The following is a 27,737-nucleotide window of genomic DNA, read 5'->3' on the forward strand; positions in this document are numbered from 1 at the left end:
ACCTAAGTAAAGCCTCAACGCAATTTTATTCAGCTGCTGTTTTTAACCTGAAACACACCTCCCCCCAGTAACTCTCATCATTCTATCCAGATCCAAGTTGGATTAAGGTAATTCAAGTCAAATGAACAATATGTAGACAGCTTTTTTTTTTTTTTTTTTTTTTTTTAAACACTGGCAAGCTGAAAATTACTGCGTAGACTGTTGGTCCTTTATCGGTTTGAGACTGAGCCGATCACCACACGTCTTCCAATCTTCTCTCGCTCTGGCCATCCTTCGCCATGCTTGTCCATATCTCCTTGTTAGGAAATCATCCCACATCTTGGGAGGCTGACCGCATGGTTGTTTCTGTTCTCACGGATACCACTCTGATAGAGCTGCGGTCCATCTGTTGTCACTTAGGTCGGGCAACACGTCCCACCCACCGCATTTTGCTGAGCCTGCTTTCAACAACAACATCTCGCACTCCAGACTGCTGCCTAATTATTTCACTGGGGATGTGATTGAGGAGCGAAATGCCCAGAAATATTCGTTCGATTGCCCTCTGTGTGAGAGGCAGTTGATGTTCGTCAGCAACCATGTTTCACTGACATATAACATCGCCTTTCTGATTGTGGCGTATGTTGACTTCCTGGCCCAAATAATTACTGAAAATTACTAGAGGCTTTAAAAGGAAAGGTTTATCAAAACAATTAACCAAACTAACCGCTCCCACTATTAGCTGGGCAACAAGAAGTTTCTTCGTGAAAACACCAAAAAATAATTTTGTTTTTGGTCTTCCCAAGAACTTTGGCCATAGCTATTGTATTATATTTACTTTATCGGTAGTAATAGTATATAAAGTGCATTGTGCTATTAGCACAACAAATAGCACAATAAGAACCTTGTTTACACCATTACATTATTCCTTTTGCCACTAATCATTTGTGCTTGAACAACAAAAGAATGAACATGGGGCCCAAAAATATAATCCATAGGTTATAGCAGCGCAAACTTTAATTTAGCAGTTATTTTCAAAGTCCTGGAGCTGAAAAGCTTAAAGGGACGCTGCTAAGTAACTTAGATGCAAACTGTTATCTTGTTTATATAGAATCTATACGAAGGGTGGGCAAACCTTTTGGCCCGAGGGCCACATGCGGGGTTGTGAAACTGTATGGAGGACCGGGTAGGGAAGGCTGTGCCTCCCCAAACAGCCTGGCCCCCCGCCCCCATCCGCCCCCCTCAGAACCCGACTCATCCAACCCTGCCCCGCCCAGCCACTCCCTGCTCCTTTTCCCCTGACCCCCCCTTCCCCCCCCACTACCTGTCCCCTGACTGCCCCCTCCAAGGACCTTCTGCCCCTAACCGCCTCCCCAGGACCCCACCCCCATCCAACCCCCCTGCTCCCTGTCCCCTGACTGCCCCAACCCCTATCCACATCCCTGCCCGGCCACCCCAGCACTCCCACACCTATCCATCCCGCCCTGCTCCGCGTCCCCTGACTGCCCCCCCCCCAGACCCTCTGCCCCATCCAACCGCCCCCTACCTCCTGTCCTCTGACTGCCCCCCAGGACCCTCTGCCCCTTATCCAGCCTCCCCACCCCATTACCATGCCACTCAGAGAGGCAGGACTGGAAGCCACACTGCCTGGACAGAGCCAGCTGCGCCGCCGGCATGGCTGCGGGGGAAGGGGTGACAGCGGGGGAGGGGCCAGAAGCTAGCCTCCCCGGCCAGGAGCTCAGGGACTGGGCAGGATGGTCCCACGGGCTGTAGTTTGCCCACCTCTGATCTATACTACTATATGCTCTTCTGCTTGCACAGACAGCCAGTCAAGCAGCCAACCAGCAAAAGGAGCGCAACTTAATTGGAAATTCTAGTCTAAGAACCCTCTTGACATTCAATTTCTCAGAACACAATCAGAAATAAAAAGAGATGAGCTATGTTTACTTATACTTCCACAAGGTACATACAGAGAAAACTGTCTGCTAAACGGTAAAAAAGTTCAAAATTGATAAAAAATAGATTTTCAAAATTTTAAGAATATTTACAACCAACTAGAGAGAAGGAGGAAAAAAATGAATTCTTATTTAAATAAAAAAAAAATTGACTATGTCTTCCCCTCAAGCTCATGGCTTGTATTCCTGAAATCTTAGCACTCTTTTTAATTTAACTTTACCTTTCTTAATAATATATTTGTGCACATCCACATCCCTGAAGTTCATCAGAAAATTTACATACCAGAATTCTGTGTAAAAGACGAGAAGAGCCGATCATGAAGCTGAATATTGGAAAAGGGTAGTCTGTATGTGCTGTATTCAACATACATTTTAAACGTTAAGGGCCTGGTTCCCCACTCCATTACACCAGTTTTGATGGTGTAATGCCACTGATTTCAGTGCTGTCATACCAACATAAAACTGGTGTAACAGATTGCAGAATCTCTCACCCTATATATATGCATATTAATGTGTAGGGCATAGATTTTTTTGAGTGGAAGTATTTGAATTAACTTGTATTTACATTTTTTTCCACACACAATTTTATGCCTGTAGAAATGTCTTGTCAATTCAAACTAATACATGATTACAATATATTCTGTGTTCAGCGGTTTATGTATTGATTTTATAACTAAAGAAAACTTGAACAGATTTTCCTATCTGTTTTACTATGGAAAACTTTTAGTTGTAAGTGTTAAACTTTAAAAGTCTACCAAAGCTGGAACACCCAGGGGGGAAAATTGGTGGGTGCTCTGCACCCATCAGCATCTCCCCACCCTGCCCCAGCTCACCTCTGCCTCCACCACCTCCTCCTCCCCTGAGCACGCCGCTCGGTCCTGCTTCTCCCCCCTCCCTCCCTGCGCTTGCTCCGTGAAACAGCTGTTTAGCGCAGCACGCTTGGGGGAGAAGGCGGGGCCAGGGCAGGGATTTGCGGAGGCATCCAATAGGGGCAGGGAGGGGAGGAGGCATGAGTGGAGGCAGAGGTTAGGCTTTGGTTGTTGAAGAGAGGAGGACCAGGATCATGTATGGAGAAATTCAAATGGTAAAAAATGGCAATACATTTTTCAAGAAGCATGCAGGATTCAACTCCAAGTTGACTTTTGTATTGTAGCAGTATATTCAGTCAGTACCACTGGGAAGTTGGGAAATTCATGGTTATTTGTTTGAGGGTGGGGTGAAGGGTATTGGCTGTTGGGGTTATCAAATCTAGTAGCAGTAATTTATACAGAAAACATCTGACTGAAAATTCTTATCTACACCTTTGACCTTGGTTTCTTGGTTTGTTTGGTTTTTTTTTGCCCTACCCCCTATGTTTTCATTTCCCTTGCTTCTCCTACTTTTATCATAAAGCCCTAATCTTATAACCTCACTTTCAAAAGTAATGAACACCCAAACCTCAATTGATTTACATCAGAGACACATTTGTTGAGCTCTTGTGAAAATCAGGCCATACATCCTCTTATAAAGATCAGAGTTAGAACACACACACACACACCCATAAAATATCTATGTAAATCAGACTTTAAAAAGTTCTGTGATCATGGTAAGGAGAAAGTTATTGGATTTTTCAGCCTGAGCTATTAAACTTTGACAGGTTTGTGAAGCTGATATAAAACTTCTCCCACCTTCGAAATGCAGCAAATGATTTTAATGAAGCAAGCAGCGAATATAACAAGTCCTGTCTTTATCTGAAACTTTTTTTTCTTCTGGGTGATACTGAAGTATTTCTACAATATATATTACTAAAAAGCATTATTCCTCCCCTGAGGAGAGGAAAAGCTACAAAATAAACAGATAAATAGTTTTGGTCTTTCATTTCTCCCATCCCCTATTCATCTACCAATAAGTTCTTTATTTATATGCATACTTACATGATGTTGGTCCGTGTATCAGACTAAGAATGGGAAATATTAAAGGACAATACAAGTGTCCAATGTATCTATCAGCTTTCTCTTCAGAATATTTCATTTGTTTTGAAAACTGGAAATGGAAAGCCAACTGTCTCTTCCTTTCTCTATTTCCCCTTCTCCCTCCCTCCCATAGTGTTTATCACCGTGGATATTCTACAGGTTAGTTAGGTCTGTAAAGTGCTGTTCATGGTGGATTCCATAGTTGTTCCACACTTCTTCCAACTTAAGTATTTTTAATAACCTTAAATACAGAGAGAGAGAAAGAAAGAGAGAGAGAAAGAGAAACAGAAGTAAAGCAAAGAAAGGTAAAGAAAAGAACTGTAGAAATTATTTCCTTCAGAATTCCATTTTTCCAGGTAAAGCTTCCAGTCTTAAACCTTAGTACTGTCACTGAATCCAGGTATATGGCTTAATCTCTCTTATTTTTAAACATTGAGCCTTGTAATGATGGCAATACTTTTTTCAAGAAGCATGGAGGATTCAACTTCAAGTTGACTTTTGTTTAATTAAATTGGTTTCAACCAATTCTCCTTCAGATACTGGGATTGCATATATACACACACACAACCTAAACTGGAGGGAAACATCTTGGTAGCCAAAGTAATTTCACTGTTTGTTGGCTTTATTCTTCACTGTCGTGCTCACTGCCAACCACCCGGATGCACTGCTGCGTGCCTCACTCACTGTGAGTGGCTGAGCGTTGTAACGTCTTCATTAAAACAAAGAAAAATGTGGTGCTGTCACTGTTGCTTAATGCTGGGGCTTTTTGAATTCAAGTGTTCTTCTGTTCCCTCTTTCGTTGTGATTTTCAGTGAAGGGGAAAAAAAAACACTCAGACATTCAGAAAAACTGAAGTGCTAATTAAAACTGTTGTGGAACAATATTATCCTCTTTAGTTTTACACTGACAATTTTAATGCAGATTCAATTCTACAGGCTCTCTCATCAGAATTCACTGGGACTCTCATTATTTCTCCTAATTCATTGAACAAGTTCATTCCTAGGGATCTTGAAAATGCAAAACACGGTCATACAAAAATAACATTTATTTCTTGGAAGTTTCATCAGCAGTTTCACAAGCTGAAGGGGGGGGGGGGAGGGGGGGCGCGAAGGAATCCTGTTTTTTAAGGAGTCCTGTAGAGCTATTAATATACACTGTGTTTTTGTGTAAAATATAACTCTCTGAAAAGTTATCAGGCATTAGTTTGAAAGGAATAAAAAAAAGTAAAAGATTTGGAATGTGGAGAAAACAGCTTAAATATACTGAGCTACTCATCGCCTTTGGCTCTCACTTTTTATGATTTAGACAACCACAACAACAAAGGATATTATTATAGTGATGCCATTCAAGCCTTCTAGTTAAACTTGCCAGAATTCTTGTTATTAAACCCTCTTTTCACGGGGTTCATTACTCAGCTGTTAAAATTATTTCAGGGTGGTAACTAGGCATAGAATTCATAAACCAACGGACCCTGCAGCCCTTCTCCGTGAATCTAGAAAATAATTTATCTCTCTTTGAATTATAAAAAGGGTTTTAGAAAAATATTTTTAAAATGCATTTTTCTGCCCTTCTGTTTCTCTAAACCCTAGAGAGCCAAATGATGCCTTCACTTGCACACATGCACCTGAGGGCAGAAGTTGATTGTTTTAGCCTTTAATACTTTGCAATGCCATCTATACTTTAAAAAAAATGGAAATACTGCCATTTAGGGTCTAATCTATTGCATATTGATGTAAATGGCAAAACTTCCATTGATTTCATTTAGAGCAGGAATTGTGAATTGGTAGTGTGGATAACTCTCTTTTCAGGCATTGTGTGTAGAAAAAAATAAGGAATACTCTGGGTATTTTTTATTTTGTTTTGTCTTTTAGAAAACTCATTGCTGAGTAAATGTAAGTGTATTTATTTTTTTAAATCACATTCACTTAGTGTGTATGTGACAGTTATCTTGGTACATCTCAGCAATGGTGATGGGGTAAACTAAAAGGATTTCTCATGCTTAAGAGATGATCAAATTGGTGGTGTCACCATAAACAGAGCTATTTTTATTTATGGGCATACTAATGTGTGTTAAACAGCAACATTTATAATATGGATTTCCAGAGCTTTATTTACATTGATAAGGATAAGGCATTTTCTGTGTATGGCCCTTGGTTGTGGAGTTTGCTCTCTTCGGTGATCTCTAAAATCTAAATGAGTCCAAATTTTACCTCCTATATATAAGGAAGTATAAAGACTCGCCTCTTTATTTCGCTTTCCCCTTACTGTCTTCTGCCATGCTGCTTTTTTTTTTTGCTTTTTTTTTTTAAAATCAGTGAGTATTGTTTTGGTTGAGGATGAGGAGAGTCTCCTTGCTCCTCCCATCACAAGCCCTTAAGTCAGGATTTCTTCAAAATTATCAGTGTTAGTGATACCGCGCTGAGAAGCTCCCTAGAAATGTGTGTGTCATTAAAATCCCTGGCATATAAGATATCTAGATCTTTGTAGAACTACATTTTCTATCACATTTTCTTAAATGTATTTCTTCTTCTATTTTTGATTGATAGCTGAACTTATTTGTAGAAGTTCTTTATTTGACTGTTCTTTTTTCCTCTAACATTTCGTGGACTGTTGCAATATGAGTACAGAAGGACAGTAAACAGTCAATAAAACAGCTAGACTCAAACAGCAAAATTCATCAATGAAACTATAGATTCAAAACAAAGCTAAATCTTTCTACTGGAAGGGTTACTACTCTCTCTGGAAATAATAAATACGTTTTACACACACATGAACCAGCGAGAACAGGTCAATTAAGGTTACCTACTCCAATACATGCCTCAGAGATCCTGTACAGAGGGAGTGGAGGAAGAGCAGAACAATAAAAGATTGTCCCAACAACAGTACTGTTGTTAAAACATCCATGCTATAGCTCCCTAAAATCCCCATTCTCTATGGGTGAAGTTTGCCACTCCTCCATACATCTGTGGTACTCCCACAGAGGAGTATTGGAATATTGTGTCCTGTTCTAGTTACCTTATCTAAAACATGCAGCAGAAAAAGGTGACTTTCAGAGAGGGGAAACACAAAATTATTACAGTCATGGAGAGACTTCTGTATGACGAAAGACTGAAGAGAGTTGGGACTGTTTAGAGGGAACACGTAACAAACAATGGTATAGACAAGTTTAACGAGAATTTTTTGTTTAACCTCACAACTCAAGAACAGACTGAAGTTGTTTAAAAGGAAGCACGTTTAAAATTGATCAAAGGACATACAATACATAAGTAGCCCGTGGAATGTATTGCTGCTAGATGTTAAGACCAGGATTATTAAATGATTTACAGTAAGATTAGACTTTTATATAGCTAATGAGAGCATTAACAATTACTTTAGGTCTGATTTAGGGAAAAAAAAGAGAGAGAGAGAGAGAGAGAGAGAGAGAGAGACGTGCACTTTTGTGTTTCCAGAATTAACCAATCTAGCAGAGTTAAAAAGAAAAATCCATTATGGGCAAGCTATTCCATAATTGTCAACTTTGCGATTTCTGGCACCTCTCACTGAAACATAAAGTACTGGTCACTCTGAGACAGTGTATTGGATTATGATAAGTGGAATACTCGTCTGATCCAAAGCAGATCTATGTTTGTATATGAAACATGAGTTGAGGGTGCTGGATGGAAATCAGCATCCTTCCTTGTGGTATGTAAGCCCTGGGCTATAACACATCTCCTTCACAGATGCTATGTTGGAGATTCCTACTCATGCAAAAGTGTATGCACTGCTTGAGCAGGTCAAAGATTCTGCTCCAGTTCTGACGATGGTCTCTTGAGGTTTTTTAACTTATAGTTGGAGGTGACACCACTGGTCTAAAGCAGGGGTCTCAAACTCCATTTATCTTTGGGCCAGTGGCAGTCCTCAAATCCTCCCAGCGGGCCAATAAGGTCACTGAAGATGGTGTTCACACCACCTCCAAGACGGTTTCCCACCCTTTTCCCTCACTCCCTTGGCCTCATGCCGCCCTGGCTGACTTTGTCCGGCGACTAGTGATGCTGCCTCCATGGCTGACTCTGCCCAGCAACTAGTGATGGTATCTCTGTCCCTCTCCTTCCCAGCCAATGGGAGCTGCGGGGTTCAGCTCCTGTAGCAGACAACCAGCAGTGTGGCTGCATGGGTCACTCCACCGGTAACAGCAGGGATAGGGAATCGCTTGCAGGGAGTGGAGCGCCCGAGGCGAATGGCACATTGCCGAGTGCAACCCTTGGGAAGGTCCCATAAGCAGCAGGATGGAGCAACATTGTGGGAAGGGGCATGTGAATCTCTCCTGCCTGCTCCCCTCCCCTGCCAGCCAGCAGCCATGAGGGCCGGATGAAAGAACTTCTTTAAAAAGTTTCCACGGGCCGCAGTGGAGAGGTTCTCAGGCCACAGATGGCCCCCCGGGACTTTGAGACCCCTGGTCTAAAGAGTGACCATAACCCAATCCAAAACCAGAAATCCTAGTGGTTTAACAACAGTAGCTTGTTACTAGCAGCTTCTCAATGCAATGCTTCTCCTATCTGAACTCTTTCTCCTCATCTCAGTTGTTCCCTGACTGATCTCTTTTGGCAAAGCTCCTATGACTCCTTTCATACCCCTGTCTTTGTCAGGATGGACATCTGGGTCTTCCCAGTTAAATTCCATAAAGGAGTCAGCAAACACTTTTCCTGTTCCTAGGAATTTGCCTCAGCTATATAGGACAAAAACCTCCTTCAGAGAAAACCTATCTCAGAGTAAGTCTCACTTCATCCAGAGGATTGTTAACCTTCATCCATATTCACAATTGGAGCTTACATTTTGGATATGTCTTGTTACTTAAACATAAACATTCAGATTTTAGCACAAACATGGTGGTGAAGTGTTTCTAGATTGCCACTGGCAACGTTTATTAGCCTCTCTACACCTGAATTCCTTAGTTACCACAAGCAAAATATGCCTCATTGGTATTAAGGGATCACAATTCCTCTTCCTCCTCACTGTCCCAGAATCAATACATTATAGAGAATGTAAGTGTAGAACTGAGATTGTTTTCAGTCGCCATTCTTGATCTACAGACAAAGCCAAAGGAGGAGTTTTGAAGTAAAAGGTGAGGGGGAGTTTTGTTTTGAAAGAATTCCTGTCCATTGCTAAAACTGGAATTACAGCTGCCAGCTATGGACTTAGAATTAATATTAGTATTTATAAGAATCAGTGTGTCCAAATGAGTGGTTATTTTCTACTATAACTGTACCTATCCGACTACATCTGAGTAGGCTTAAGTAGCATATTTTCTCCTCCAGTGGCTTTTTCTCCTCAGCCTGAATTCTAGAACTGGGATGTTGAATTCCCACCAGTATTAAAGCTAGAGTTAGCACTTCTCCTAAAGTTTCAGAATTCTTATCAAGAATCTCTTAGTCTTTAAAGATTTGTCACTGTTACATGAGGTGTGTTGTCTGTCCTAGGACTCTGATGTTTAATATGTGCTCTAGTGCTCACTTTGTGTGGCCTTGAGCTAGTGATTTAACCTCTCTCTGTCTCAGTTTTGCCAGCTGACAAAATGTGATAAGAATATGTAACCCACAAGGGTTATAATTATTATTTAATTTATATTTGCAAAGGATTGCATAGTTCTACCAGTACTAAACTCACAGCCACTGCTTTTCACCTGCATGGTGGGAATGAGATGCAGTGTAGCTGTCTACACAATTAACTACTGAATGCAGACGTAGCCATAGATTTAATTCTCATTACCTGTTTTGCAAGACTATCACTTCTGCAAAAGTGTTAATTCTAAATGGTTACAATTACTTTGACTTCACTATACACATACAATTAAAAAGAAAAATGAATGTATATGAGTTCAGAAATAATGAAGAGAATATAATTCATTGTACAATACTAAATGCAACAGTCTCACGGCAATTGCACCAGTATTGCCGATCTATGATCCACCAAGGGCACCCACTTTAGGATGCTGGTTCCCAGCCATCACCTTTCTTGGGCAGAGATTGGTGTCTCACTCCCTCCTGACCAGGGATTTTTAAGACTGCAGAGCTCCCTGCCTTACACTGTTATATCTCCAGCAAGCCAGACTATCTAATCAGGCCAGCGCCTGCGCTTTGCTTTCTCTCTGATGACCGTTACCAGCATGTTTCTCAGTTATTTACTACACTGTTCCTTCTAAGCAAGTTAATTTATTCTTGAAGCTCAAAGCACTGCAGAGAAAACATTAACACAATAAAAAACTACACCATGTTAAAAAGATTACCAGAAATTACCCCCTACTCCCAACTTAGAGCTCTGGTGGGTTTTAGACCTTCAAAACCCCAAACTGAGTTTTCCCAGTGGTTATAAGTTTACGCATCTTCGATCCAGAACCAGATCGAAGGCCCAGCATAAAGGCTGGGCAATCAGCTGTTTCATCATATAGCATGGGCCTTTGATGTTGGCCTTCTGTAACAAGTAATCAGGAGACAATGATCCTCTCCTCAAGGTGTAGCTTCAAAAGGTTGGGGTTTTGCATAACCAGAGTTGGGAAATTTGCCCAGGATTTCACTTATCCCAAAACTCCATGGTTGTCTGGCACATCTTCATTATTGTCCTCTGAAGTCCCAGGTATCAGGCCTGTCACAGAATCCCAGAATAATGCATACGTTTAATTCAAATAAGATCTTTGAAAGATATTGCAGGAAATTGCCCTATCACACAAAGTACCTGGAAAATTTCAGTCGAAGATAGTACACGTAATAAGCATGTAAAAACATCCCTCATTGGTTCCAATCATATTCAAAGTTTCATATAGAATATAGTGTATATCATTAGCATCCTTAATGGTGAAATGGGGCTTTTCAAGAACTTTAATATCTTTGTATTCTTAAGGTTGTTTTTTCCCCCCTTTGAGTGGACGATTTAAAACAAAACAAAACCCCTGATCTTCTCAGACTTTCACCATCCACACTGAAATATCACCAGACTCAATCAGATTTTGTATTATGTCACAAAGGGGGAACTTACACTGGTTAATATGGTCCAAATTTTCTGCCGGTATAAAAAGATTAGGAGATTATTAGGTTTTTTTTGTTTTTTATCAGAGTGCCAAGGAGCTCCATTCACAGACCAGGACCTTATTGTGTTAGGCACTGTACAAACACAGGTCAAAAAGATGGTCCCTATCCAAAAGGACTTTACAATCTAAGCCTAAGACAAAAAACAACAGAGATACAGACAGATTTACAGACAGAGTACAAGGAAACAATGAGACAATACTGATCAGCACAATAGGCAGTCGTTACAGCTTCAGTGACTTAAAACAGAGCTGCTACAATTTACAACAGTAGATGTCAGTGAAACAACCAGAATAAGTAAACAAAAATATGGAGCATTTTAAATCGTTGACTACCTGCTCTAATGAAAGGTGACATGACGACAACCCAGTAAAATGAAATCTTTTCTACTTATCCACAAATAAGTGCAGCATGAACAATAGCTTCCTTACAGGTTTCAGAGTAACAGCCGTGTTAGTCTGTATTTGCAAAAAGAAAAGGAGTACTTGTGGCACCTTAGAGACTAACCAATTTATTTGAGCATGAGCTTTCGTGAGCTACAGCTCACTTCATCAGATGCATACCGTGGAAACTGCAGCAGACTTTATATACACACAGAGAATATGAAACAATACCTCCTCCCACCCCACTGTCCTGCTGGTAATAGCTTATCTAAAGTGATCATCAGGTGGGCATCTGATGAAGTGAGCTGTAGCTCACGAAAGCTCATGCTCAAATAAATTGGTTAGTCTCTAAGGTGCCACAAGTACTCCTTTTCTTTTAGCTTCCTTACACTGTCCCATCAATATGCCCCCTCACCCCCTTTGAATGGGGGGATTACTTCTGGGTATAGGAGGAAAATTTGGTCTCAATGAAAATTAAATCCTTTGCCTTTTTTTTTTTTTTACTTTACGTCCGCTAGCAAGGGGATGTTTATTACAGATTTGAATTTTATTTTATTTTTAATGGGAATAGTTATCCACTAGGAACAGGCTGAGGCCTCCAAATTATTACCCGTGAGACAAACATCCCATACGTAACTGCTTTTAAATCAATAATGAACTGAAGTCTATCTCCCATGGCCAAACAAATACAAAAAAGTAAAAGTTTACTGTGTTATATGTGTAGATCTAAGTGTTTTGAAATAAGTATATTACATTCGTACATTTTCAGAAAGAGAGGTGGAAATACCTTTGTAACCCCTGTGTCTGTTTAGGCAATTTTAACTGACAGCTGTAAAAATCTCAGAAAACCGCACACTGAAAATTAAATGTCAGGTTTCAGAGTAGCAGCCGTGTTAGTTTGTATTCGCAAAAAGAAAAGGAGTACTTGTGGCACCTTAGAGACTAACAAATTTATCTGAGCATAAGCTTTCCTGAGCTACAGGTGTTAGTCTCTAAGGTGCCACAAGTACTCCTTTTCTTTTTTTGAAAATTAAATGTTATTCCTGTAACACAAGGACGCTTTTCCCAACAAAGATTTGAGGATTACAAATTAGTAACACCATTCCTTTTCGATGTAAAGATTTACTTGATTGGAAAAGTGAATAACTGCAAGCTGCGAAGGGGTAGGGTATTGGAGGGCAAATAATATAGCTGATTTCCCAACCTGCCACTGTACACAGATACCCACAACCTCTCAAAACAAGCATCTTAGCCTAATCCACCTTCTCTATCTTTCAGTAGCCCCTGACAAGATCTCTCTCATGCCTTCATCATTCTGTAAGAAAGTACCAAATCATTGAATAGACACACAGTCTGTCTAAATCAACTTAACGCTCAGCGAAACTGGTGTGGAACTTAAGGAATAGAATCCTCAAGATGTAACCTGCCTTAATAGGTGTGGGGACACTGTGCTACTACTCCAGAAGTTTGGGAACAAGGAGTGCATGCACCATGCTGCTGCTTCTTACATGTGGGTTTGGGCCATTGGAGCAGTGTATATTGTGTACAAGCCATGTTACTCCAGCTCCCCCTACCAAAATGTCCTGACAGTTAAGCAGCTCAGGTCCATACCACACAGAACATTTAGCATAGGTTTCATATCACATTCTTCCATAGATTCTTGCCCTTCATTTTATGCAAGGATGCAATGAATGCTGAATGTCTTGCATGACAAGGAAGAGCTAGAATATTTGATTCTATATATTTACTTCAAAACAGTGTATCTTTACTACAGCTACGCAAACATGTTTAATCATTATAATTTTTAGACAAACCACAATCTCTACCCATTTTACATGTTAATATAGACATTTAGCTATTCCAAGTACTAGGTGTTAATTTTACATACAGAGCCCACACAAAATTAATGAAATAAATAAAGCTTGAAGCAGACCATATAACAGTGCTCCCTTAAGAAACACAGACTCTCCCTGCCTTTCAGTCCTTTCCAAAAGCCCAGGACTGTAAAGGAAGGTAGGAATTTGCAGTAATGCATGTTACAGTCAAGAAGAGTAGACCCCTTCTCAAGTGGGGGAAAAAAATCTGTGGCAAGATCTACTTTAAAGTGTTTCAAATCCCTAACACAGAAGGATCTCTGGTTTCAAAGAGCAACATGACAAAGTTTGCCTTAAGAATTATTTGTAAAAGTGCTTGGAGAACCACACACACCCTAACCTATGTAGCTATGACAATATAACTTTCAAGGACCAAGACTTTGATAATGTCAATTGAATTATGCCAAAATTAAATTTAGTCCAGTGGGTCTGTCTGACGTAAGGTTTTTCTAATAGTGTGCATATTTAAGTCTCTACAAATTTCATAGCTGTTTTTGAGAGTAGGTTAAAAAATCTGTAGTTTAAAGATGCAGAAAATCACTGTGCCCTTGAACCACCATAGCCTCCTGATAGCTTATTAAACAAAACCAACTCACTAGAAACACAGTTAAGTGTATCTGTATTGCAAACCAGGATAATTATTTTGCATGTTGAGTGAGATGGCAAAAGATAAATCACAGAAAGTCACAGGAGCTGGAACTTGGGGTGCTGCTGCTCCCCCTGGCTTGAAGTGGTTTCCATCATATACAGGGTTTATAGTTTGGTTCAATAGCTCTCAGCACCCCCGCTATAAAAATTGTTCCAGCACTCATGTACAAAATAATTGCATAACTTACTTATACCTTCAGGCAGCATCTTTTTTGTGTTCTGCATACTGTTAAAATAGTAACAGAGCAAGGAAAAAACGTTTGCAAATTCAATAAACTTTTTAGTGTTCTCACTAACAGTAATGAGCCAGGTATTTTCTGTAATAGTTAAGCAATTAGCATGAAAATTCCTCCTACTACATAACATTGTATTACATAATGCAATACACTATCCAAACATGATGATCAAAGCAGTTTTTTTAATTATTTAACAACTCAACCTTAGTACTATCCAGATAGCCTTATTTTCATAGTATGCAAAAACAAACAAAACAGCATACTGCAGTCATAACATTTACACTTGAATAAATATCTTAAGAATTGCATGCTTTCCAAAAGTTTAAAATATCCTCCAATTTACAATGTCCTTAAAGGGCAGATCTTCAGCCAGTATAAATTGCCATAACTCCAATGATGGATACTAGTAACGACATAGTTCCAAGTATTCATGTTTTGGGATAGAAAATAACTGCATGGGAAGCAGAAGAATTTGATACAGTCTTCTTTTTCCTTTGTTAAAATGTATTACATATACAATTCTGAAAAACGTAATGTGCAATCCAGCTTAGAAATCCCCGAGAAAGAGATTCAGCTATTCTACAAAAGACTTATGAAGATACTATGTATTTTAGATCATATCAAAATTATAGGTAAGATAGATAATCATTTTCCAGAGATTGTGACAAAGAACAAGATGTGGACTTTCTTTGCTTGGTTGAGTAAAAATACTCTTTGTATATAAGTAGTTTGGGGCTGGATTATCAGAGTTAGAATAGTTAAAGGGTGAAATTAATGTCTGTGCAGAGTACCAGCATTAGGTGTGTGAACCACTTAAGTCACAATTAAGCACTGTTTTGAAGACTTAGGCCTTGTGCTGTAACTCAGCACAGAGTGAAATTCACTCTAATAGCCCAATTTGGAATTAACAGCTGCGGCGCTTACTATCATGAGTAGCCCCACATACGTCTTTGGAACATAATACAGTACTAAGCAGCATGTCTTTGCAGGATTGGCACAGAGAGCCTCTGTTAAAAACGTTTGTTGAGAGAGAAGCTTGGGCCGGGCTTACTTTTCAAAGAACAAATTTCAAAGGTTTACTGGACTAAAAAAGAAAGGGGAGAGAACCCCAGAGTTATCCATTACTTGTAGATTAAAGGGTTCAGAGATCAAGAAATCACAGAACGTTAGATCCTTCAACCAAGGGGATTGAAGTCTCTTGGAATTGAATTTAGATGAGAAATCCGCTGAGACAAAGATTGTAAATGGCAGAAATTAAATTTTAGTCTGAGAAATATAGTTTTACTTTTGTTTGCTTGTAACCCTTTTTATCTTTATTCCTTATACTTGGTATCACTTAATGCTATGTCCTTTTGTTAAATACACTTGCTTTACTTTTACTGTAAACCAATTTAAGGTTGTGATTAAAATAAGAGCAATTAAATTAATGAGCTACAGTGTATTGCCTCTTTAAAGGAGTAATAAAACTGAATAATTTCTGTGAGTGTTCCAGGAGAGGGCTGGACACTGCAGACAGATATCTCTTGAAGAGTTTGCTAACAAGGCTGATAAGCTCTTGTGTCAGGACCTTTGTCACACAGCTTAGCAATTGCAAAACTCTCACTTGCTGGGCCTGAGAGGGTAACACATTAACTCTCAATTCTGGAACCTCAGCCTATTGTCACATTGGTAGATAGTTTTGGCAAAATTTGGGACTGGGAGGGTTTTGGGATCATTCTGCAAAAAGTAACTGGCTGGTGAAAGCCAGACTGTGACCTGTATGCTTGTGTGGCTGGCTGCTGGTATGAAGGCTGTGAGCCACAGCAGCATAGCATTTAAGGTACCCAAAGTTGCAGAGCAGGTGGTGACAACCTCTTACTGGTCTGGATTGAACCCTAAAGCATCACAACCAAACAGACACAAATTCAGATAATATTTACTAATTGAAAACACAGGGAGGGGAGAAGACGGAAGATACTTATGTGTGAAGAAATACACTCTAAATCCTCAAAGGGAAAAGATAAACTTCCCTCATTGTCTGGGTATACCGCAAGAAGGACAGGAGACTTGTTATGGCTTTTAATCATACCACAACTTTATTATACAGATGTCTGGGACTACCCGGCAGATCAAGTGTACAGTGTAGGCAAATCCATGCTTATTCAAATCAATCCTTGGGGTTTCCACCAGCCCCCCTTTGTTTCCATCCAGGTCTCCCAGCCAACCCATGGCTTGGACCTTACCATCCACCAGACTTGTAAGGGGGTTAAGGAGGGCTATGAGAAAGGGGGGTGGGGGGGAAGGTGTTGGTTTCCTGCCATACCAATCATAAGAGTCCCCGAACCCCCTCCCCTCACTGCTTAGATAGAGACTTGGCCCACTCAGGTTTTGTGCCTTTATGTATGTTCGTGGGGGTGGGGTTGAGTCACTGCTGCAGTGCTGACCACCAAGCACCTTTTACAGCAGTTTCTGACCTCCTTCTTCTCCTCTCCGCCCCCACAACCACAAAGCAGAGCTGCCCTTCTTTGCATAAGCCCAGACAAATTCTGCCCCCATTTGGTTGTGGTGCAGTCATTTTCTACACAGTCTAAGTAATAACTTTGCAAGAACTGCATTTCTGAACAGTGTTTTTTCTTCACTGTATTTGTCATTTTTTTGGATTTCAATAACAATATAAAGAAAGACAATAGAGAAATCAAAATAGAAATATGAACATTATTTCTTTTGATACTACAAACAAACAAAACAAAACCCATCAAACTTTGTATGCACGTGCTGTAGTTTTTATTGTAAGCTGTAAAAAAACAGATTTCACTGGAAACCAGTTAGCCTACAGAAAATGAGTTTTTCCTAAGGAAGGTTAAATTTAAAATCATAGATCTTGATTAGTTTATCTCAGGGATTCTCAAACTTCATTGCACCATGACCCGCTTTGGACAATAAAAATTACTATGTGACCCCAGGATGGGGGACTGAAGCCTGAGCCCGCCCGCCCGAGCCCGGGGTGGCGGCGGGGAGGCAAAGCGGAAGCCCAAGGGCTTCAGCCCCAGGCAGCGGGCCTGTAACCTGAGTACAGACGCCCATGGCTGAAGCTCTCGGGCTTTGGTCCTGGGACCCAGCAAGTCTAGGCCAGCCTTGGTTACCCCACTGAAATGGGGTCGCAACCCACTTTGGGGTCCTGACCCACAGTTTGAGAACTGCTGGGGATCAGGTATCTGCACTTTGATTCCAATACCGTGAAAGCATAAATTTATGAATAACCATAGCACTGCTTTGCTCACATTTATAAACAAAGATGCAATGAAGACCACTAACATTTACTCCAGGAATTCATAGCATCACTACCTTGACAATGTGTCCTTGATTACTCTTCAGTTATTCAGAATGTTCCACTGAGACACACGTTGTGGTATGCAGTTTGTCTCACTTTTCTACTATTCAAAGACAATCAAAGAACTGTGACTGTCAAATGCTTACCATTAAGTCTTGACAAGAAAATCATCATAAACTTAAAATAATAAGATAAATAAATAAATAAATAAAATCACTTTGTCCTTTTGCGTTGCATCCGGGAGTGCTAAAGGAGTTGGCGGATGTGATTGCAGAGCCATTGCCCATTATCTTTGAAAACTCATGGCGATCCGGGGAAGTCCTGGACGACTGGAAAAAGGCGAAAGTAGTACCCATCTTTAAAAAAGGGAAGGAGGAGGATCCTGGGAACTACAGGCCAGTCAGCCTCACCTCAGTCCCCAGAAAAATCATGGAGCAGGTCCTCAAGGAATCAATTCTGAAGCACTTAGATGAGAGAAAAGTGATCAGGAACAGTCAGCATGGATTCACCAAGGGCAAGTCATGCCTGACTAATCTAATTGCCTTCTATGACGAGATAACTGGCTCTGTGGATGAAGGGAAAGCAGTGGACGTGGTGTTCCTTGACTTTAGCAAAGCTTTTGACACTGTCTCCCACAGTATTCTTGTCAGCAAGTTAAAGTAGTATGGGCTGGATGAATGCACTATAAGGCGGGTAGAAAATTGGCTAGATTGTCGGGCTCAATGGGTAGTGATCAATGGCTCCATGTCTAGTTGGCAGCCAGTATCAAGTGGAGTGCCCCAAGGGTCGGTCCTGGGACTGGTTTTGTTCTATATCTTCATTAATGATTTGGAGGAAGGGGTGAATTGCACCCTCAGCAAGTTTGCAGGTGACACTAAACTGGGAGGAGTGGTAGATACGCTGGAGGGTAGGGATAGGATAAGGAGGGACAAATTGGAGGACTGGGCCGAAAGAAATCTGATGAGGTTCAACAAGGACAAGTGCAGAGTCCTGCACTTAGGACGGAAGAATCCCATGCACCGCTACAGACTAGGAACCGAATGGCTAGGCAGCAGTTCTGCAGAAAAGGACCTAGGGGTTACAGTGGACGAGAAGCTGGATATGAGTCAACAGTGTGCCCTTGTAGCCAAGAAGGCCAATGGCATTTTGGGGTGTATAAGTAGGGGCACTGCCAGCAGATCTAGAGACGTGATCGTTCTCCTCTATTCGACATTGGTGAGGCCTCATCGGGAGTACTGTGTCCAGTTTTGGGCCCCACACTACAAGAAGCATGTGGAAAAATTGGAGAGAGTCCAGCGGAGGGGCAACAAAAATGATTAGGGGACTGGAACACATGACTTACGAGGAGAGGCTGAAGGAACTGGGATTGTTTAGTCTACAGAAGAGAAGAATGAGGGGAGATTTGATAGTTGCTTTCAACTACCTGAAAGGTGGTTCCAAAGAGGATGGATCTAGACTATTCTCAGTGGTAGCAGATGACAGGACAAGGAGTAATGGTCTCAAGTTGCAGTGGGGAAGATTTAGGTTGGATATTAGGAAAAACTTTTTCACTAGGAGGGTGGTGAAACACTGGAATGCGTTACCTAGGGAGGTGGTGGAATCTCCTTCCTTAGAAGTTTTTACCGTCAGGCTTAACAAAGCTCTGGCTGGGATGATTTAATCGGGGATCGGTCCTGCTTTGAGCAGTGTGTTGGACTAGATGACCTCCTGAGGTCCCTTCCAGCCCTGATGTTCTACAATTCGATGAAACAAAAAGCTAAAGGGGAACAGATAACCTACCGTAAAGTTGTCACTGAGCTACAGAAAACATTATTATTGTTATTTGTATTGCAATAATGCCTAAGAATTCCAATTATTGGCCAGGACCCGTTGTGCTAGGTGCTGTCCATACACAGAACCAAGAGACTGTCCTTGCACCAAAAGAGTTACGTAGACTTCAGGTCAAGACTTAGTGACCAAACACCCGATTCATCACGATACTCACCAAACCAAGAAATCTTTTTATTACTTAATATGACCTTTATGTTGTCACTAGAAATGTTTAGAATTCTTCCACTATGACCATTTCAGAAAGGTAGAAGTTTTCCTGGAATCTAACATGCCAAAAGAGAAATACACTTGGAGATGCAGAAAACAAAACTATTCGCCTTCTCTTGGCGGAAGTAGTTAGCTCCCATTCATCCAAATTAACTCATCTGTATATTGTGACAGTTTAGAGAACCTGTCCATGTAAACTTGTGAAATTTTTTGTTTTGCATAATACTATTTAAGATTTTTAACAGTTCTTGTTAATTAGAACATCAATTTGTCAGCAAGGTCCTTGAATGTAGCAAAAGTACTATGTCTGGAAATGTGTAACCAGGCCATCAAGGTGTCTTCAGCAGTTCTATCCTTGTGGAACAATGATAGATACTGGCAGAGCCTCTAACTTGTAATGACTCTCCGCCAATCCCCAAGGGAAGGAGAGGTGTTACAAACTTTCTTAAAAAGAAAGAAGGTGAAAAAAAAGACAGACATGATTTCCGAGCAATGAGGCAGACCATGACCAGAAGCAGAAAGCTGAGCAGGAGGAGTGGAAGAACCTACTTGCCCCTCCAAACCCAGTGCCCACCTCCTGCCAAAGGACTCTGACCAAAAGACGCCAATCACTGGTGAGGACTCTCCCGGAGGAAACTGCATTCAGGCGTGGTTTTTCCATAGATCTGTAAGTCTCTTGCGTAATCAGGACTTGCCTTCACTGCTAGAAAGTGCATTTTTGACCTCATAAAAACTAAAATGCATGATACACCCTGAGGTAAAAAAAAACATAGTGAAGACCAGGCACATTCGTTTTATTACGAAGTAAACCACAAGGTAAACAGCCCTCTATCCCCTCCGAAGAGGGTTTTAAAACTGAAGTGTCTGGTCTTCACTGTGTTTTTACCTTACGATAGCTCACAAACATTAAGATGGAGAAAATGTGAAGGAAAAGGAGTTTAGGAAGGGACATAGTAAGGCGATAATGGAATGAGTGTAGTGGAGTGGATGAGAATATGGGGTCTGATCTTGGAACGGGTTACAGCGGGGATATGGCACAGGGGCAAGAGAGAGAAAACTTGGAAGCAGCTAAAAGGAAAAAGGAATAGCAGACGTGGAAGAGGAGCATGAATCTATTTTTCCACATTAAGCTTTAAAACATTTAAAAATTTGAATCTACATTTTAAATGCTCAAAGTTTTATATGAATATAAAGCCCTCTGCACGATTCACTACTCTCATATCCCACCAGACATAACATTCACCCCTCTACGTTTCCAATAGATTTGTTCATAGAGAAACCTCACTATGACAACCCCAAAGATCTAGGTTCATCTGGATCAAGGCTCCTCGCTGTAGTCCTCATACACCAACACAATTTAAATTTTTGATGTTCATTTTAAGAAATGGGAAGTTAAATAAAGAATTAAAGTTGAAAGTGTGTATGATGCAGACCATCTGGCTCTAAAATATTTTTTTAGTACAAAAAAACTATATCTTTTCAAAAACTTAATTGTTCATTTCTGGAACTGAACAGGAAAAGCATCCAGCTTGTCACTGGCCTATAATTTCTTACCACATGACATATCCAAAATGATATGCAAATGTCAAAGTAAGTTTCTATGAAGTCCTATTTCCTGCTCAAACAACACAAATTCAATAATCTTTCAGTGATTAGTTATTTTGACTCCTGTTTATATTTCCCAGAAAAGGTGTATAAAACTGCTTCTTAGTTTGTTTTTGTTTTTCAAAAATCTTGAGGTAGGTTTTCCAACTTTAAAAAGATCAAGAATTTTGCTACCAGCTAACAGCAGATTATTGGAGATTTTAGGAAATGCATGACTTGCTCTCCTAATCCTTTTTCATATTAAAATCTAATTTCTGTTCAACTCATGTTTTATTGTTAGTTTAGTCTTTAAATAAGTGAATTCTGTTCATTTTTTTTCCTAATCTTGATTTCTCTCTTCTGAAACAAAATTATTTCTGTGTTATTAGAGCAATTGAGCCTTATTTCTTCTATTTTGCTCAGGACAGAGAAAAATATACTACATCCACTTGTGATTAGCAAGGAAGAAAGCCAAATGTAGGAAATCCTGTACATATTTTTATGTGGTTAGGTTTTATGTGTAGCTCAATCTGAGGCATGGTTACCCATCTAAAAACAGCAAGGACAAATCTAAAGTACTAGGCCATGACAACTACTGCTGTTTTACATCATCAAAAAGATGATCCCTTAGCTCTTATTTGAAATTCACACAAGTTCCACTCCTCCAATTAGTATGTGCGGTTGAGTGATCTGAATGATTTTATATTTGAAGTCATTCTATTACTCAGAATCTCACTAAATGATAAAAAAACAAACAAAAAAAAGCACCCCATTAAATTACAAAAAGATCACACCATAGCCAGGATTTTTGGGGAGAGTGCAAAAGTATCCTTGTCAAGGTTCCTCCCCCACTCTGAACTCTAGGGTACAGATGTGGGGACCTGCATGAAAAACCTCCTAAGCTTATCTTTACCAGCTTAGGTCAAAACTTCCCCAAGGTACAAAATATTCCACCCGTTGTCCTTGGACTGGCCGCTACCACCACCAAACTAATACTGGTTACTGGGGAAGAGCTGTTTGGACGCGTCCTTCCCCCCAAAATACTTTCCAAAACCTTGCACCCCACTTCCTGGACAAGGTTTGGTAAAAAGCCTCACCAATTTGCCTAGGTGACTACAGACCCAGATCCTTGGATCTTAAGAACAATGAACAATCCTCCCAACACTTGCACCCCCCCTGTCCTGGGAAATGTTGGATAAAAAGCCGCACCAATTTGCATAGGTGACCACAGACCCAAACCCTTGGATCTGAGAACAATGAAAAAGCATTCAGTTTTCTTACAAGAAGACTTTTAATAAAAATAGAAGTAAATAGAAATAAAGAAATCCCCCCTGTAAAATCAGGATGGTAGATATCTTGCAGGGTAATTAGATTCAAAAACATAGAGAACCCCTCTAGGCAAAACCTTAAGTTACAAAAAAGATACACAGACAGAAATAGTTATTCTATTCAGCACAATTCTTTTCTCAGCCATTTAAAGAAACCATAATCTAACACATACCTAGCTAGATTACTTACTAAAAGTTCTAAGACTCCATTCCTGGTCTATCCCCGGTAAAGACCAGCATATAGACAGACCCACAGACCCTTTGTTTCTCTCCCTCCTCCCAGCTTTTGAAAGTATCTTGCCTCCTCATTGGTCATTTTGGTCAGGTGCCAGCGAGGTTACCTTTAGCTTCTTAACCCTTTACAGGTGAGAGGAGCTTTCCCCTGGCCAGGAGGGATTTCAAGGGGGTTTACCCTTCCCTTTATATTTATGACAATCCTCTTGCACACAAATCATGCTAACTAGTCTGGGACAATGAAAAGTCACACATGATGGAACAGATGACCAATTATGTTTAAACAAAAATTACAGCAGGCAATGGTTGAAGCAAGTTGTACAAATACCATTCATTCTGCCAAAAAAAAAACCTGCTTTGCAAGTCAAAGTATAGAACAGCTCAAATGTGGTTTTGGTCATTAAAATTTACAATAATTTATGCTGTTTATAAGAAGTTAATGCTGTTTATAGGGAACTTAACCAGCTTTTATCTTGTAGAATGGAACAAATCTAACTGAAGTGAAACCCATTTCAGATTTATGCAAAACCTTCGGATTAATAGTGACTTCACATCCATTAATATGCTTTTTTCTATCAGATGCAATGGTTTTAATTAAACTTTACTAACCCTTTTTGGTTTAATCCCTCAAGCCGACCTATAAAACACTAGAGATTTTAAATCAAACTGTAAATATCCACAAAGCTGCAAGTAAAAGTGTTAGCCACAGGAGAAAACCAATACAGGATTTATCAAACATGTCTAGTAAACCAGTAAACCTTTGTAAAGAGAATTTTTATAAAGAAAAGATAGATTAATCTTAAAAATTAATCTCTAGAAAATAAATTACACGGGTGTATCAAAAACATTTTCAACATAGAAGATAATAAACTACAGTGAAACACTTGTTTTAAGCTTAAAATTCAACCCTAAATATACTATATATGAATAGCAGTTGAGGTTTTGATAAGGAATTGCCAAATGGAAAAGATGACCAGAGGGCTAATACTTTTACTAGGTAGAGTGAAAGTGAGACTACTGTCTGTCCTTCTAGTTCCCAGGAAGTTTGTGGCTATTAATGGATCTACTTAGATATAAAAACACATATTACTACAGACAACGGTGTACCTCTACAAAAGGCCATCACAAATATCCTGATAATACAGGAATTAAAAAGGCAATCAATTATGGTGAATAGTGAAATCTCTTCCTACTACAAATGGGGTATGCTCTTTATGCATCACAAACAACAGACCATGAATAAATGCCACCAGCCACACGTTATTTTAGCATTTACCTGTACACATACACACAAATATTTAAACCACACACACAATAGCCCTTAAAAACCAGAAAATCGCTCTAAGCCTTGATGCCACAGCAAATGTTGTGGGGAGAAAATCCCTGTACCCACATGAAGCTCCACTGAGGTCGGGTTCAGAGGTCAATCACCAAGAGTTGATTGAAACATGGGGACTTAGATGACTAAGCATTTGTAGTTAGATAACACAGGCATTTGCAATGACCAAGGTATTTCCTTCATTACATGCAAGGAAGTACATGGGAAGATTGTAGATTCTGAACAACAATAATAATGAGATAAATTACTCATTATTTTAGAAGGTAACTTCCATGCTTTAAAGGCTAACTCTGAAAAGACATCCCTCAATGTACACTTCTTTTGGGGTGATAATTTTAGGTATTAGTGCAAAAGAGAAAGATTAATTTAAGGTAGTTATCAATGGTTTAATTGTTCAATAATGTCATCATTTAACTGTTATTTTATTCTACAGTTAACTAATTAAAAAAGATTGTAAGAGATATTTTGGAGTTTTTCTCAAAAATGTTTATAATGCCAATGCATTATAGGTCATCATAATTGTAAAACACAGCTGTCAGAGGCTATCATCATGCAGCTAACATGAGGCTGCCACACACAACACACAGTTAGATTTTTTTCATTATTAATTAAAGCTGAAATTAATCATCTCGTCCTATCTACATGAATCCCAAACAATCAATCTTTGTGCACAGAGCTGCATTTCAGCCCTGCTAGGTGATGGGGTTGCTATGCAGCCTTCTCCTAGATACTCCAGCCTACAGATTTACTGCCCCAATTCAGGGGTTTTGAGGCACTGTATCCATACAGTCATGAATCTCATGGCCCTATAGATCTGGTCAGAATTGGTCCTACAAAATTCTGTTTAATCAGAAAATGCAGAGTCACTGAACCTAACATGTTTTACAAAAACATCTTGTGTTTAATGAACTTGCATCAAATCACAGGCAGGGCCCTGAGGGAAATTCTGAAAACTTTGGTTATGGTCTAATTTGAAACAAAGCCAAGTTAAAAAAAAATGCTCTAAACTGATACCCCAACTTTTTACATGGTCATTCTTCTAGCCCGGTCAGCCTCAAAACTACTACCATGATGGTGTATTTGGAGTGAGTCTAAATCCCTCCTATGGGGTAAAAAAGGATACACAGGGTTGTTTTGAACAACTCCCTCTATGGAAATTAAGTGACATATAGTGTTGGCATAAGCTCTTCTGGGCAAGAGTTAATTTTACCCTTTCCATACTCATGCCAGAAACAAGAAAGGGGCCTGGAAGAGAGGAATCATTTCACCTTTACAGAAGCAATTTTGAGTATGCTGCTAGAATCATAATTGACATCCCTTGTTAATAGGACTCTCCACACCAATAGTTGGGTCAGAAAAATAAACATTAACTATTCATAGTAAGAAATGTTGTTCCTCAATTATACAACTGCGAGGGTGAGCAAAGTGAGGTTTTGTTTTGTTTTTTGTTGAGAGAGAGAGAGAGAGAAAGAGAGAGATAAGCATAGTCAACAGGGTAAAAAAATTCTGATAAGGTATCTTCTGGGTGACAAAGAACCACGTCTCACCTTTTTAATTTTTAAAAGGGACTAAAAATATTTATTCTTCATTTCTGAAATAGGTCACAATAGAAAGATTCCGTTGACCTGAAGACAGTCTGGTCTCAGTTCTTATTAATCTCAGAATACCAGTGACAACTTCTGGAACAAATGACAGTACTAGAATTATAGAAGCAGTGGTGCTACATTTGAAAACCGGGGTACATTGCGGGGTTTTTTTTTTTAATACACTTTTTATATTTAGCACAGTGCCTGTCCCAAATACACACAGAAAATTCAATCAGTCCTTCACTTTTACAAGGTCTAAAATTCTCCAAAATTAATAATCTATTTTTTACACTTCAACACACATACGTAAGGTTACACAATCAGATCAAAGGAAATTGTTTTAAATGCCACCATTTTAGAGCAGCACACATATAGAAAACTCCTCTGCAAAGCAAGTGACCTACTGTTGGTTAGTAAATTGGTAATCCATTATCTAAGGTATATTTATATTTCTATAAACTACCAAGTACAAATATTAAATAGATCATCTTGCTTTTATGCAGAAATAGCACTCCATGTCAGGCTATGATCTCTTCAGATATAAGTAAAGCAAAGCTCAGGCCTGGTTAGAAGCAGAATATGATTCCTCCAAGGATTCCCAGATGCTATCTCAGATGAGTTTCTTTTATAGGTGGCATTCTTCCCTCACTCAGTAATTACAAAGTTAGGTAGTGCTATGCTGCTAAAGATACCACGTTAGATCAAGTCTGAAACATTTGTGGTTACTAGAACAGCCTAAGTCATTTCACAAGTATTTTATTTTTAACCAAATGTAACAGAAAAATTTGATTTCCAGTAATTAAATTCTTCATACTTAAAATTTCCCTGTGTAGTTTCCCCTCCTAAAAACAGTTGCATAATATTGGTAGAATAGAATGCCCGTGGTGTTCCATTCCAGTGGCAGCTCTATTTCAGCATTAGATTAATTATTAATTCTCTCTCTAAAACAATAAACATCTATATCGACTCTAATATCTATAACATATAATATCTATTACTGTAAATGTGGCAATTTTTATTCTTGTGATTGGACAATTAAACATAACGTTACAACAACATTCCAAATATTCTAGAAAGCTAGATTTGCATAGGGGTCCTCTAAGCTTTCTGCTGCACAAGCTTTGGGCTTCACATCCCTGATGCAAAATCTGAAAAAGCTTCCCAATCTCAAAATTCATAAAATGCAAATCATCAATCCCTGTTCCTGGCAGGTAATCAATATATGTTCTGATGTTTGACGACCCTCATTGTCTCACCTTGCATGGCTACATGTTTTAGTGGTCATGGAATTATCCGACCCTTCTGAAAATCCAGCTACAGCATGTATCTGAATTACCTAGTGTGGCAGACAACTGCACAGGTTTACTATACACAGTGTAATTAGTAGTTCATTTATTTGTCCTAAATGTACTGTCCTTTAATTTATTACATGTTCCTGTGTTCTTATGCTAGTCTTAATCTTCTTGTTCTTAATCTGTGTGTTTTTAATCTATTCACTATTTACTTGTCTCAACTGTGAAAACGGTTTATTCTTAACCTTTGTTTCCTATCTTTTAACTGGTCACTGATCCATGAGAGGACCGTCCCTCTAATCCCATGACTTTGCTTTACTTTGCTTAAAAGTCTTTGATGAGGGACACTGTCAAAAGCTTTCAGAAAGTCCAAGTAAACTATATCCACTCGATCGCCCTTGTCCACGTGTTTGCTGACCCCCCCCCCCCGCCCCCAAAGAATTCTAACAGGTTGATGAGACATGGTTTTCCTTTACAAAAGCAGTTTTGACTCTTCCCAACATGTCATGTTCATCTATGTCTCTGATAATTCTCTTCTTTACTACAGAAATCAGAAATACTGTAGTATCAAATACTAACTACAGTATCAGAAAAGTGGTAATATCTACTAAGTGCCACCCATTCAAGGCATTGTTCTGAACTATCCTTCACAGTAAATTGTACATATCTTCAGAAGGTTATTTCTCTCCTTGCTTTTTCACATTATTTGATCAAAAGTGTAATAGTTAATGTTAACTTTTCAATTATTGCCACTGGGTGTTCTTGGTTCTTCATCAAGATTCCTAAAGCTATTGTTCAAAGCTCTATGCAAACTCAGTTAGACATCACTATATTGCATTAAATACCATGCAGACCTGAGTATTTATGAAGATAAAAGAACCCCAAGGAAACTCTCTGAATAGGAGACACTATTCAGGGCTCAGCTGAAGTTAAAATCTAATGCTC

General features: G+C 39.5%; 1 protein-coding gene across 5 annotated transcripts in view; it reads right to left on the reverse strand.

The window, feature by feature from the left end:
* DIAPH2 (diaphanous related formin 2) overlaps positions 1-27,737 on the reverse strand; it is an 838,844-nt gene that overhangs the window by 382,882 nt on the left and 428,225 nt on the right. The window contains exon 24 of one of the 5 annotated variants that reach the window (XM_075132422.1): positions 10,371-10,501. The exons of the other annotated variants lie outside the window; for them this stretch is intronic. Within the exon in view, the coding sequence (XP_074988523.1) occupies positions 10,434-10,501 (68 nt within the window). The 3' untranslated portion in view covers positions 10,371-10,433. Of the gene's footprint in view, positions 1-10,370; positions 10,502-27,737 lie in introns of those variants that run through there. 5 annotated transcript variants of the gene reach the window in all.

Source organism: Caretta caretta, chromosome 9, assembly GCF_965140235.1.
Source record: "Caretta caretta isolate rCarCar2 chromosome 9, rCarCar1.hap1, whole genome shotgun sequence".
In the NCBI taxonomy this organism is placed as follows: domain Eukaryota; kingdom Metazoa; phylum Chordata; order Testudines; family Cheloniidae; genus Caretta; species Caretta caretta.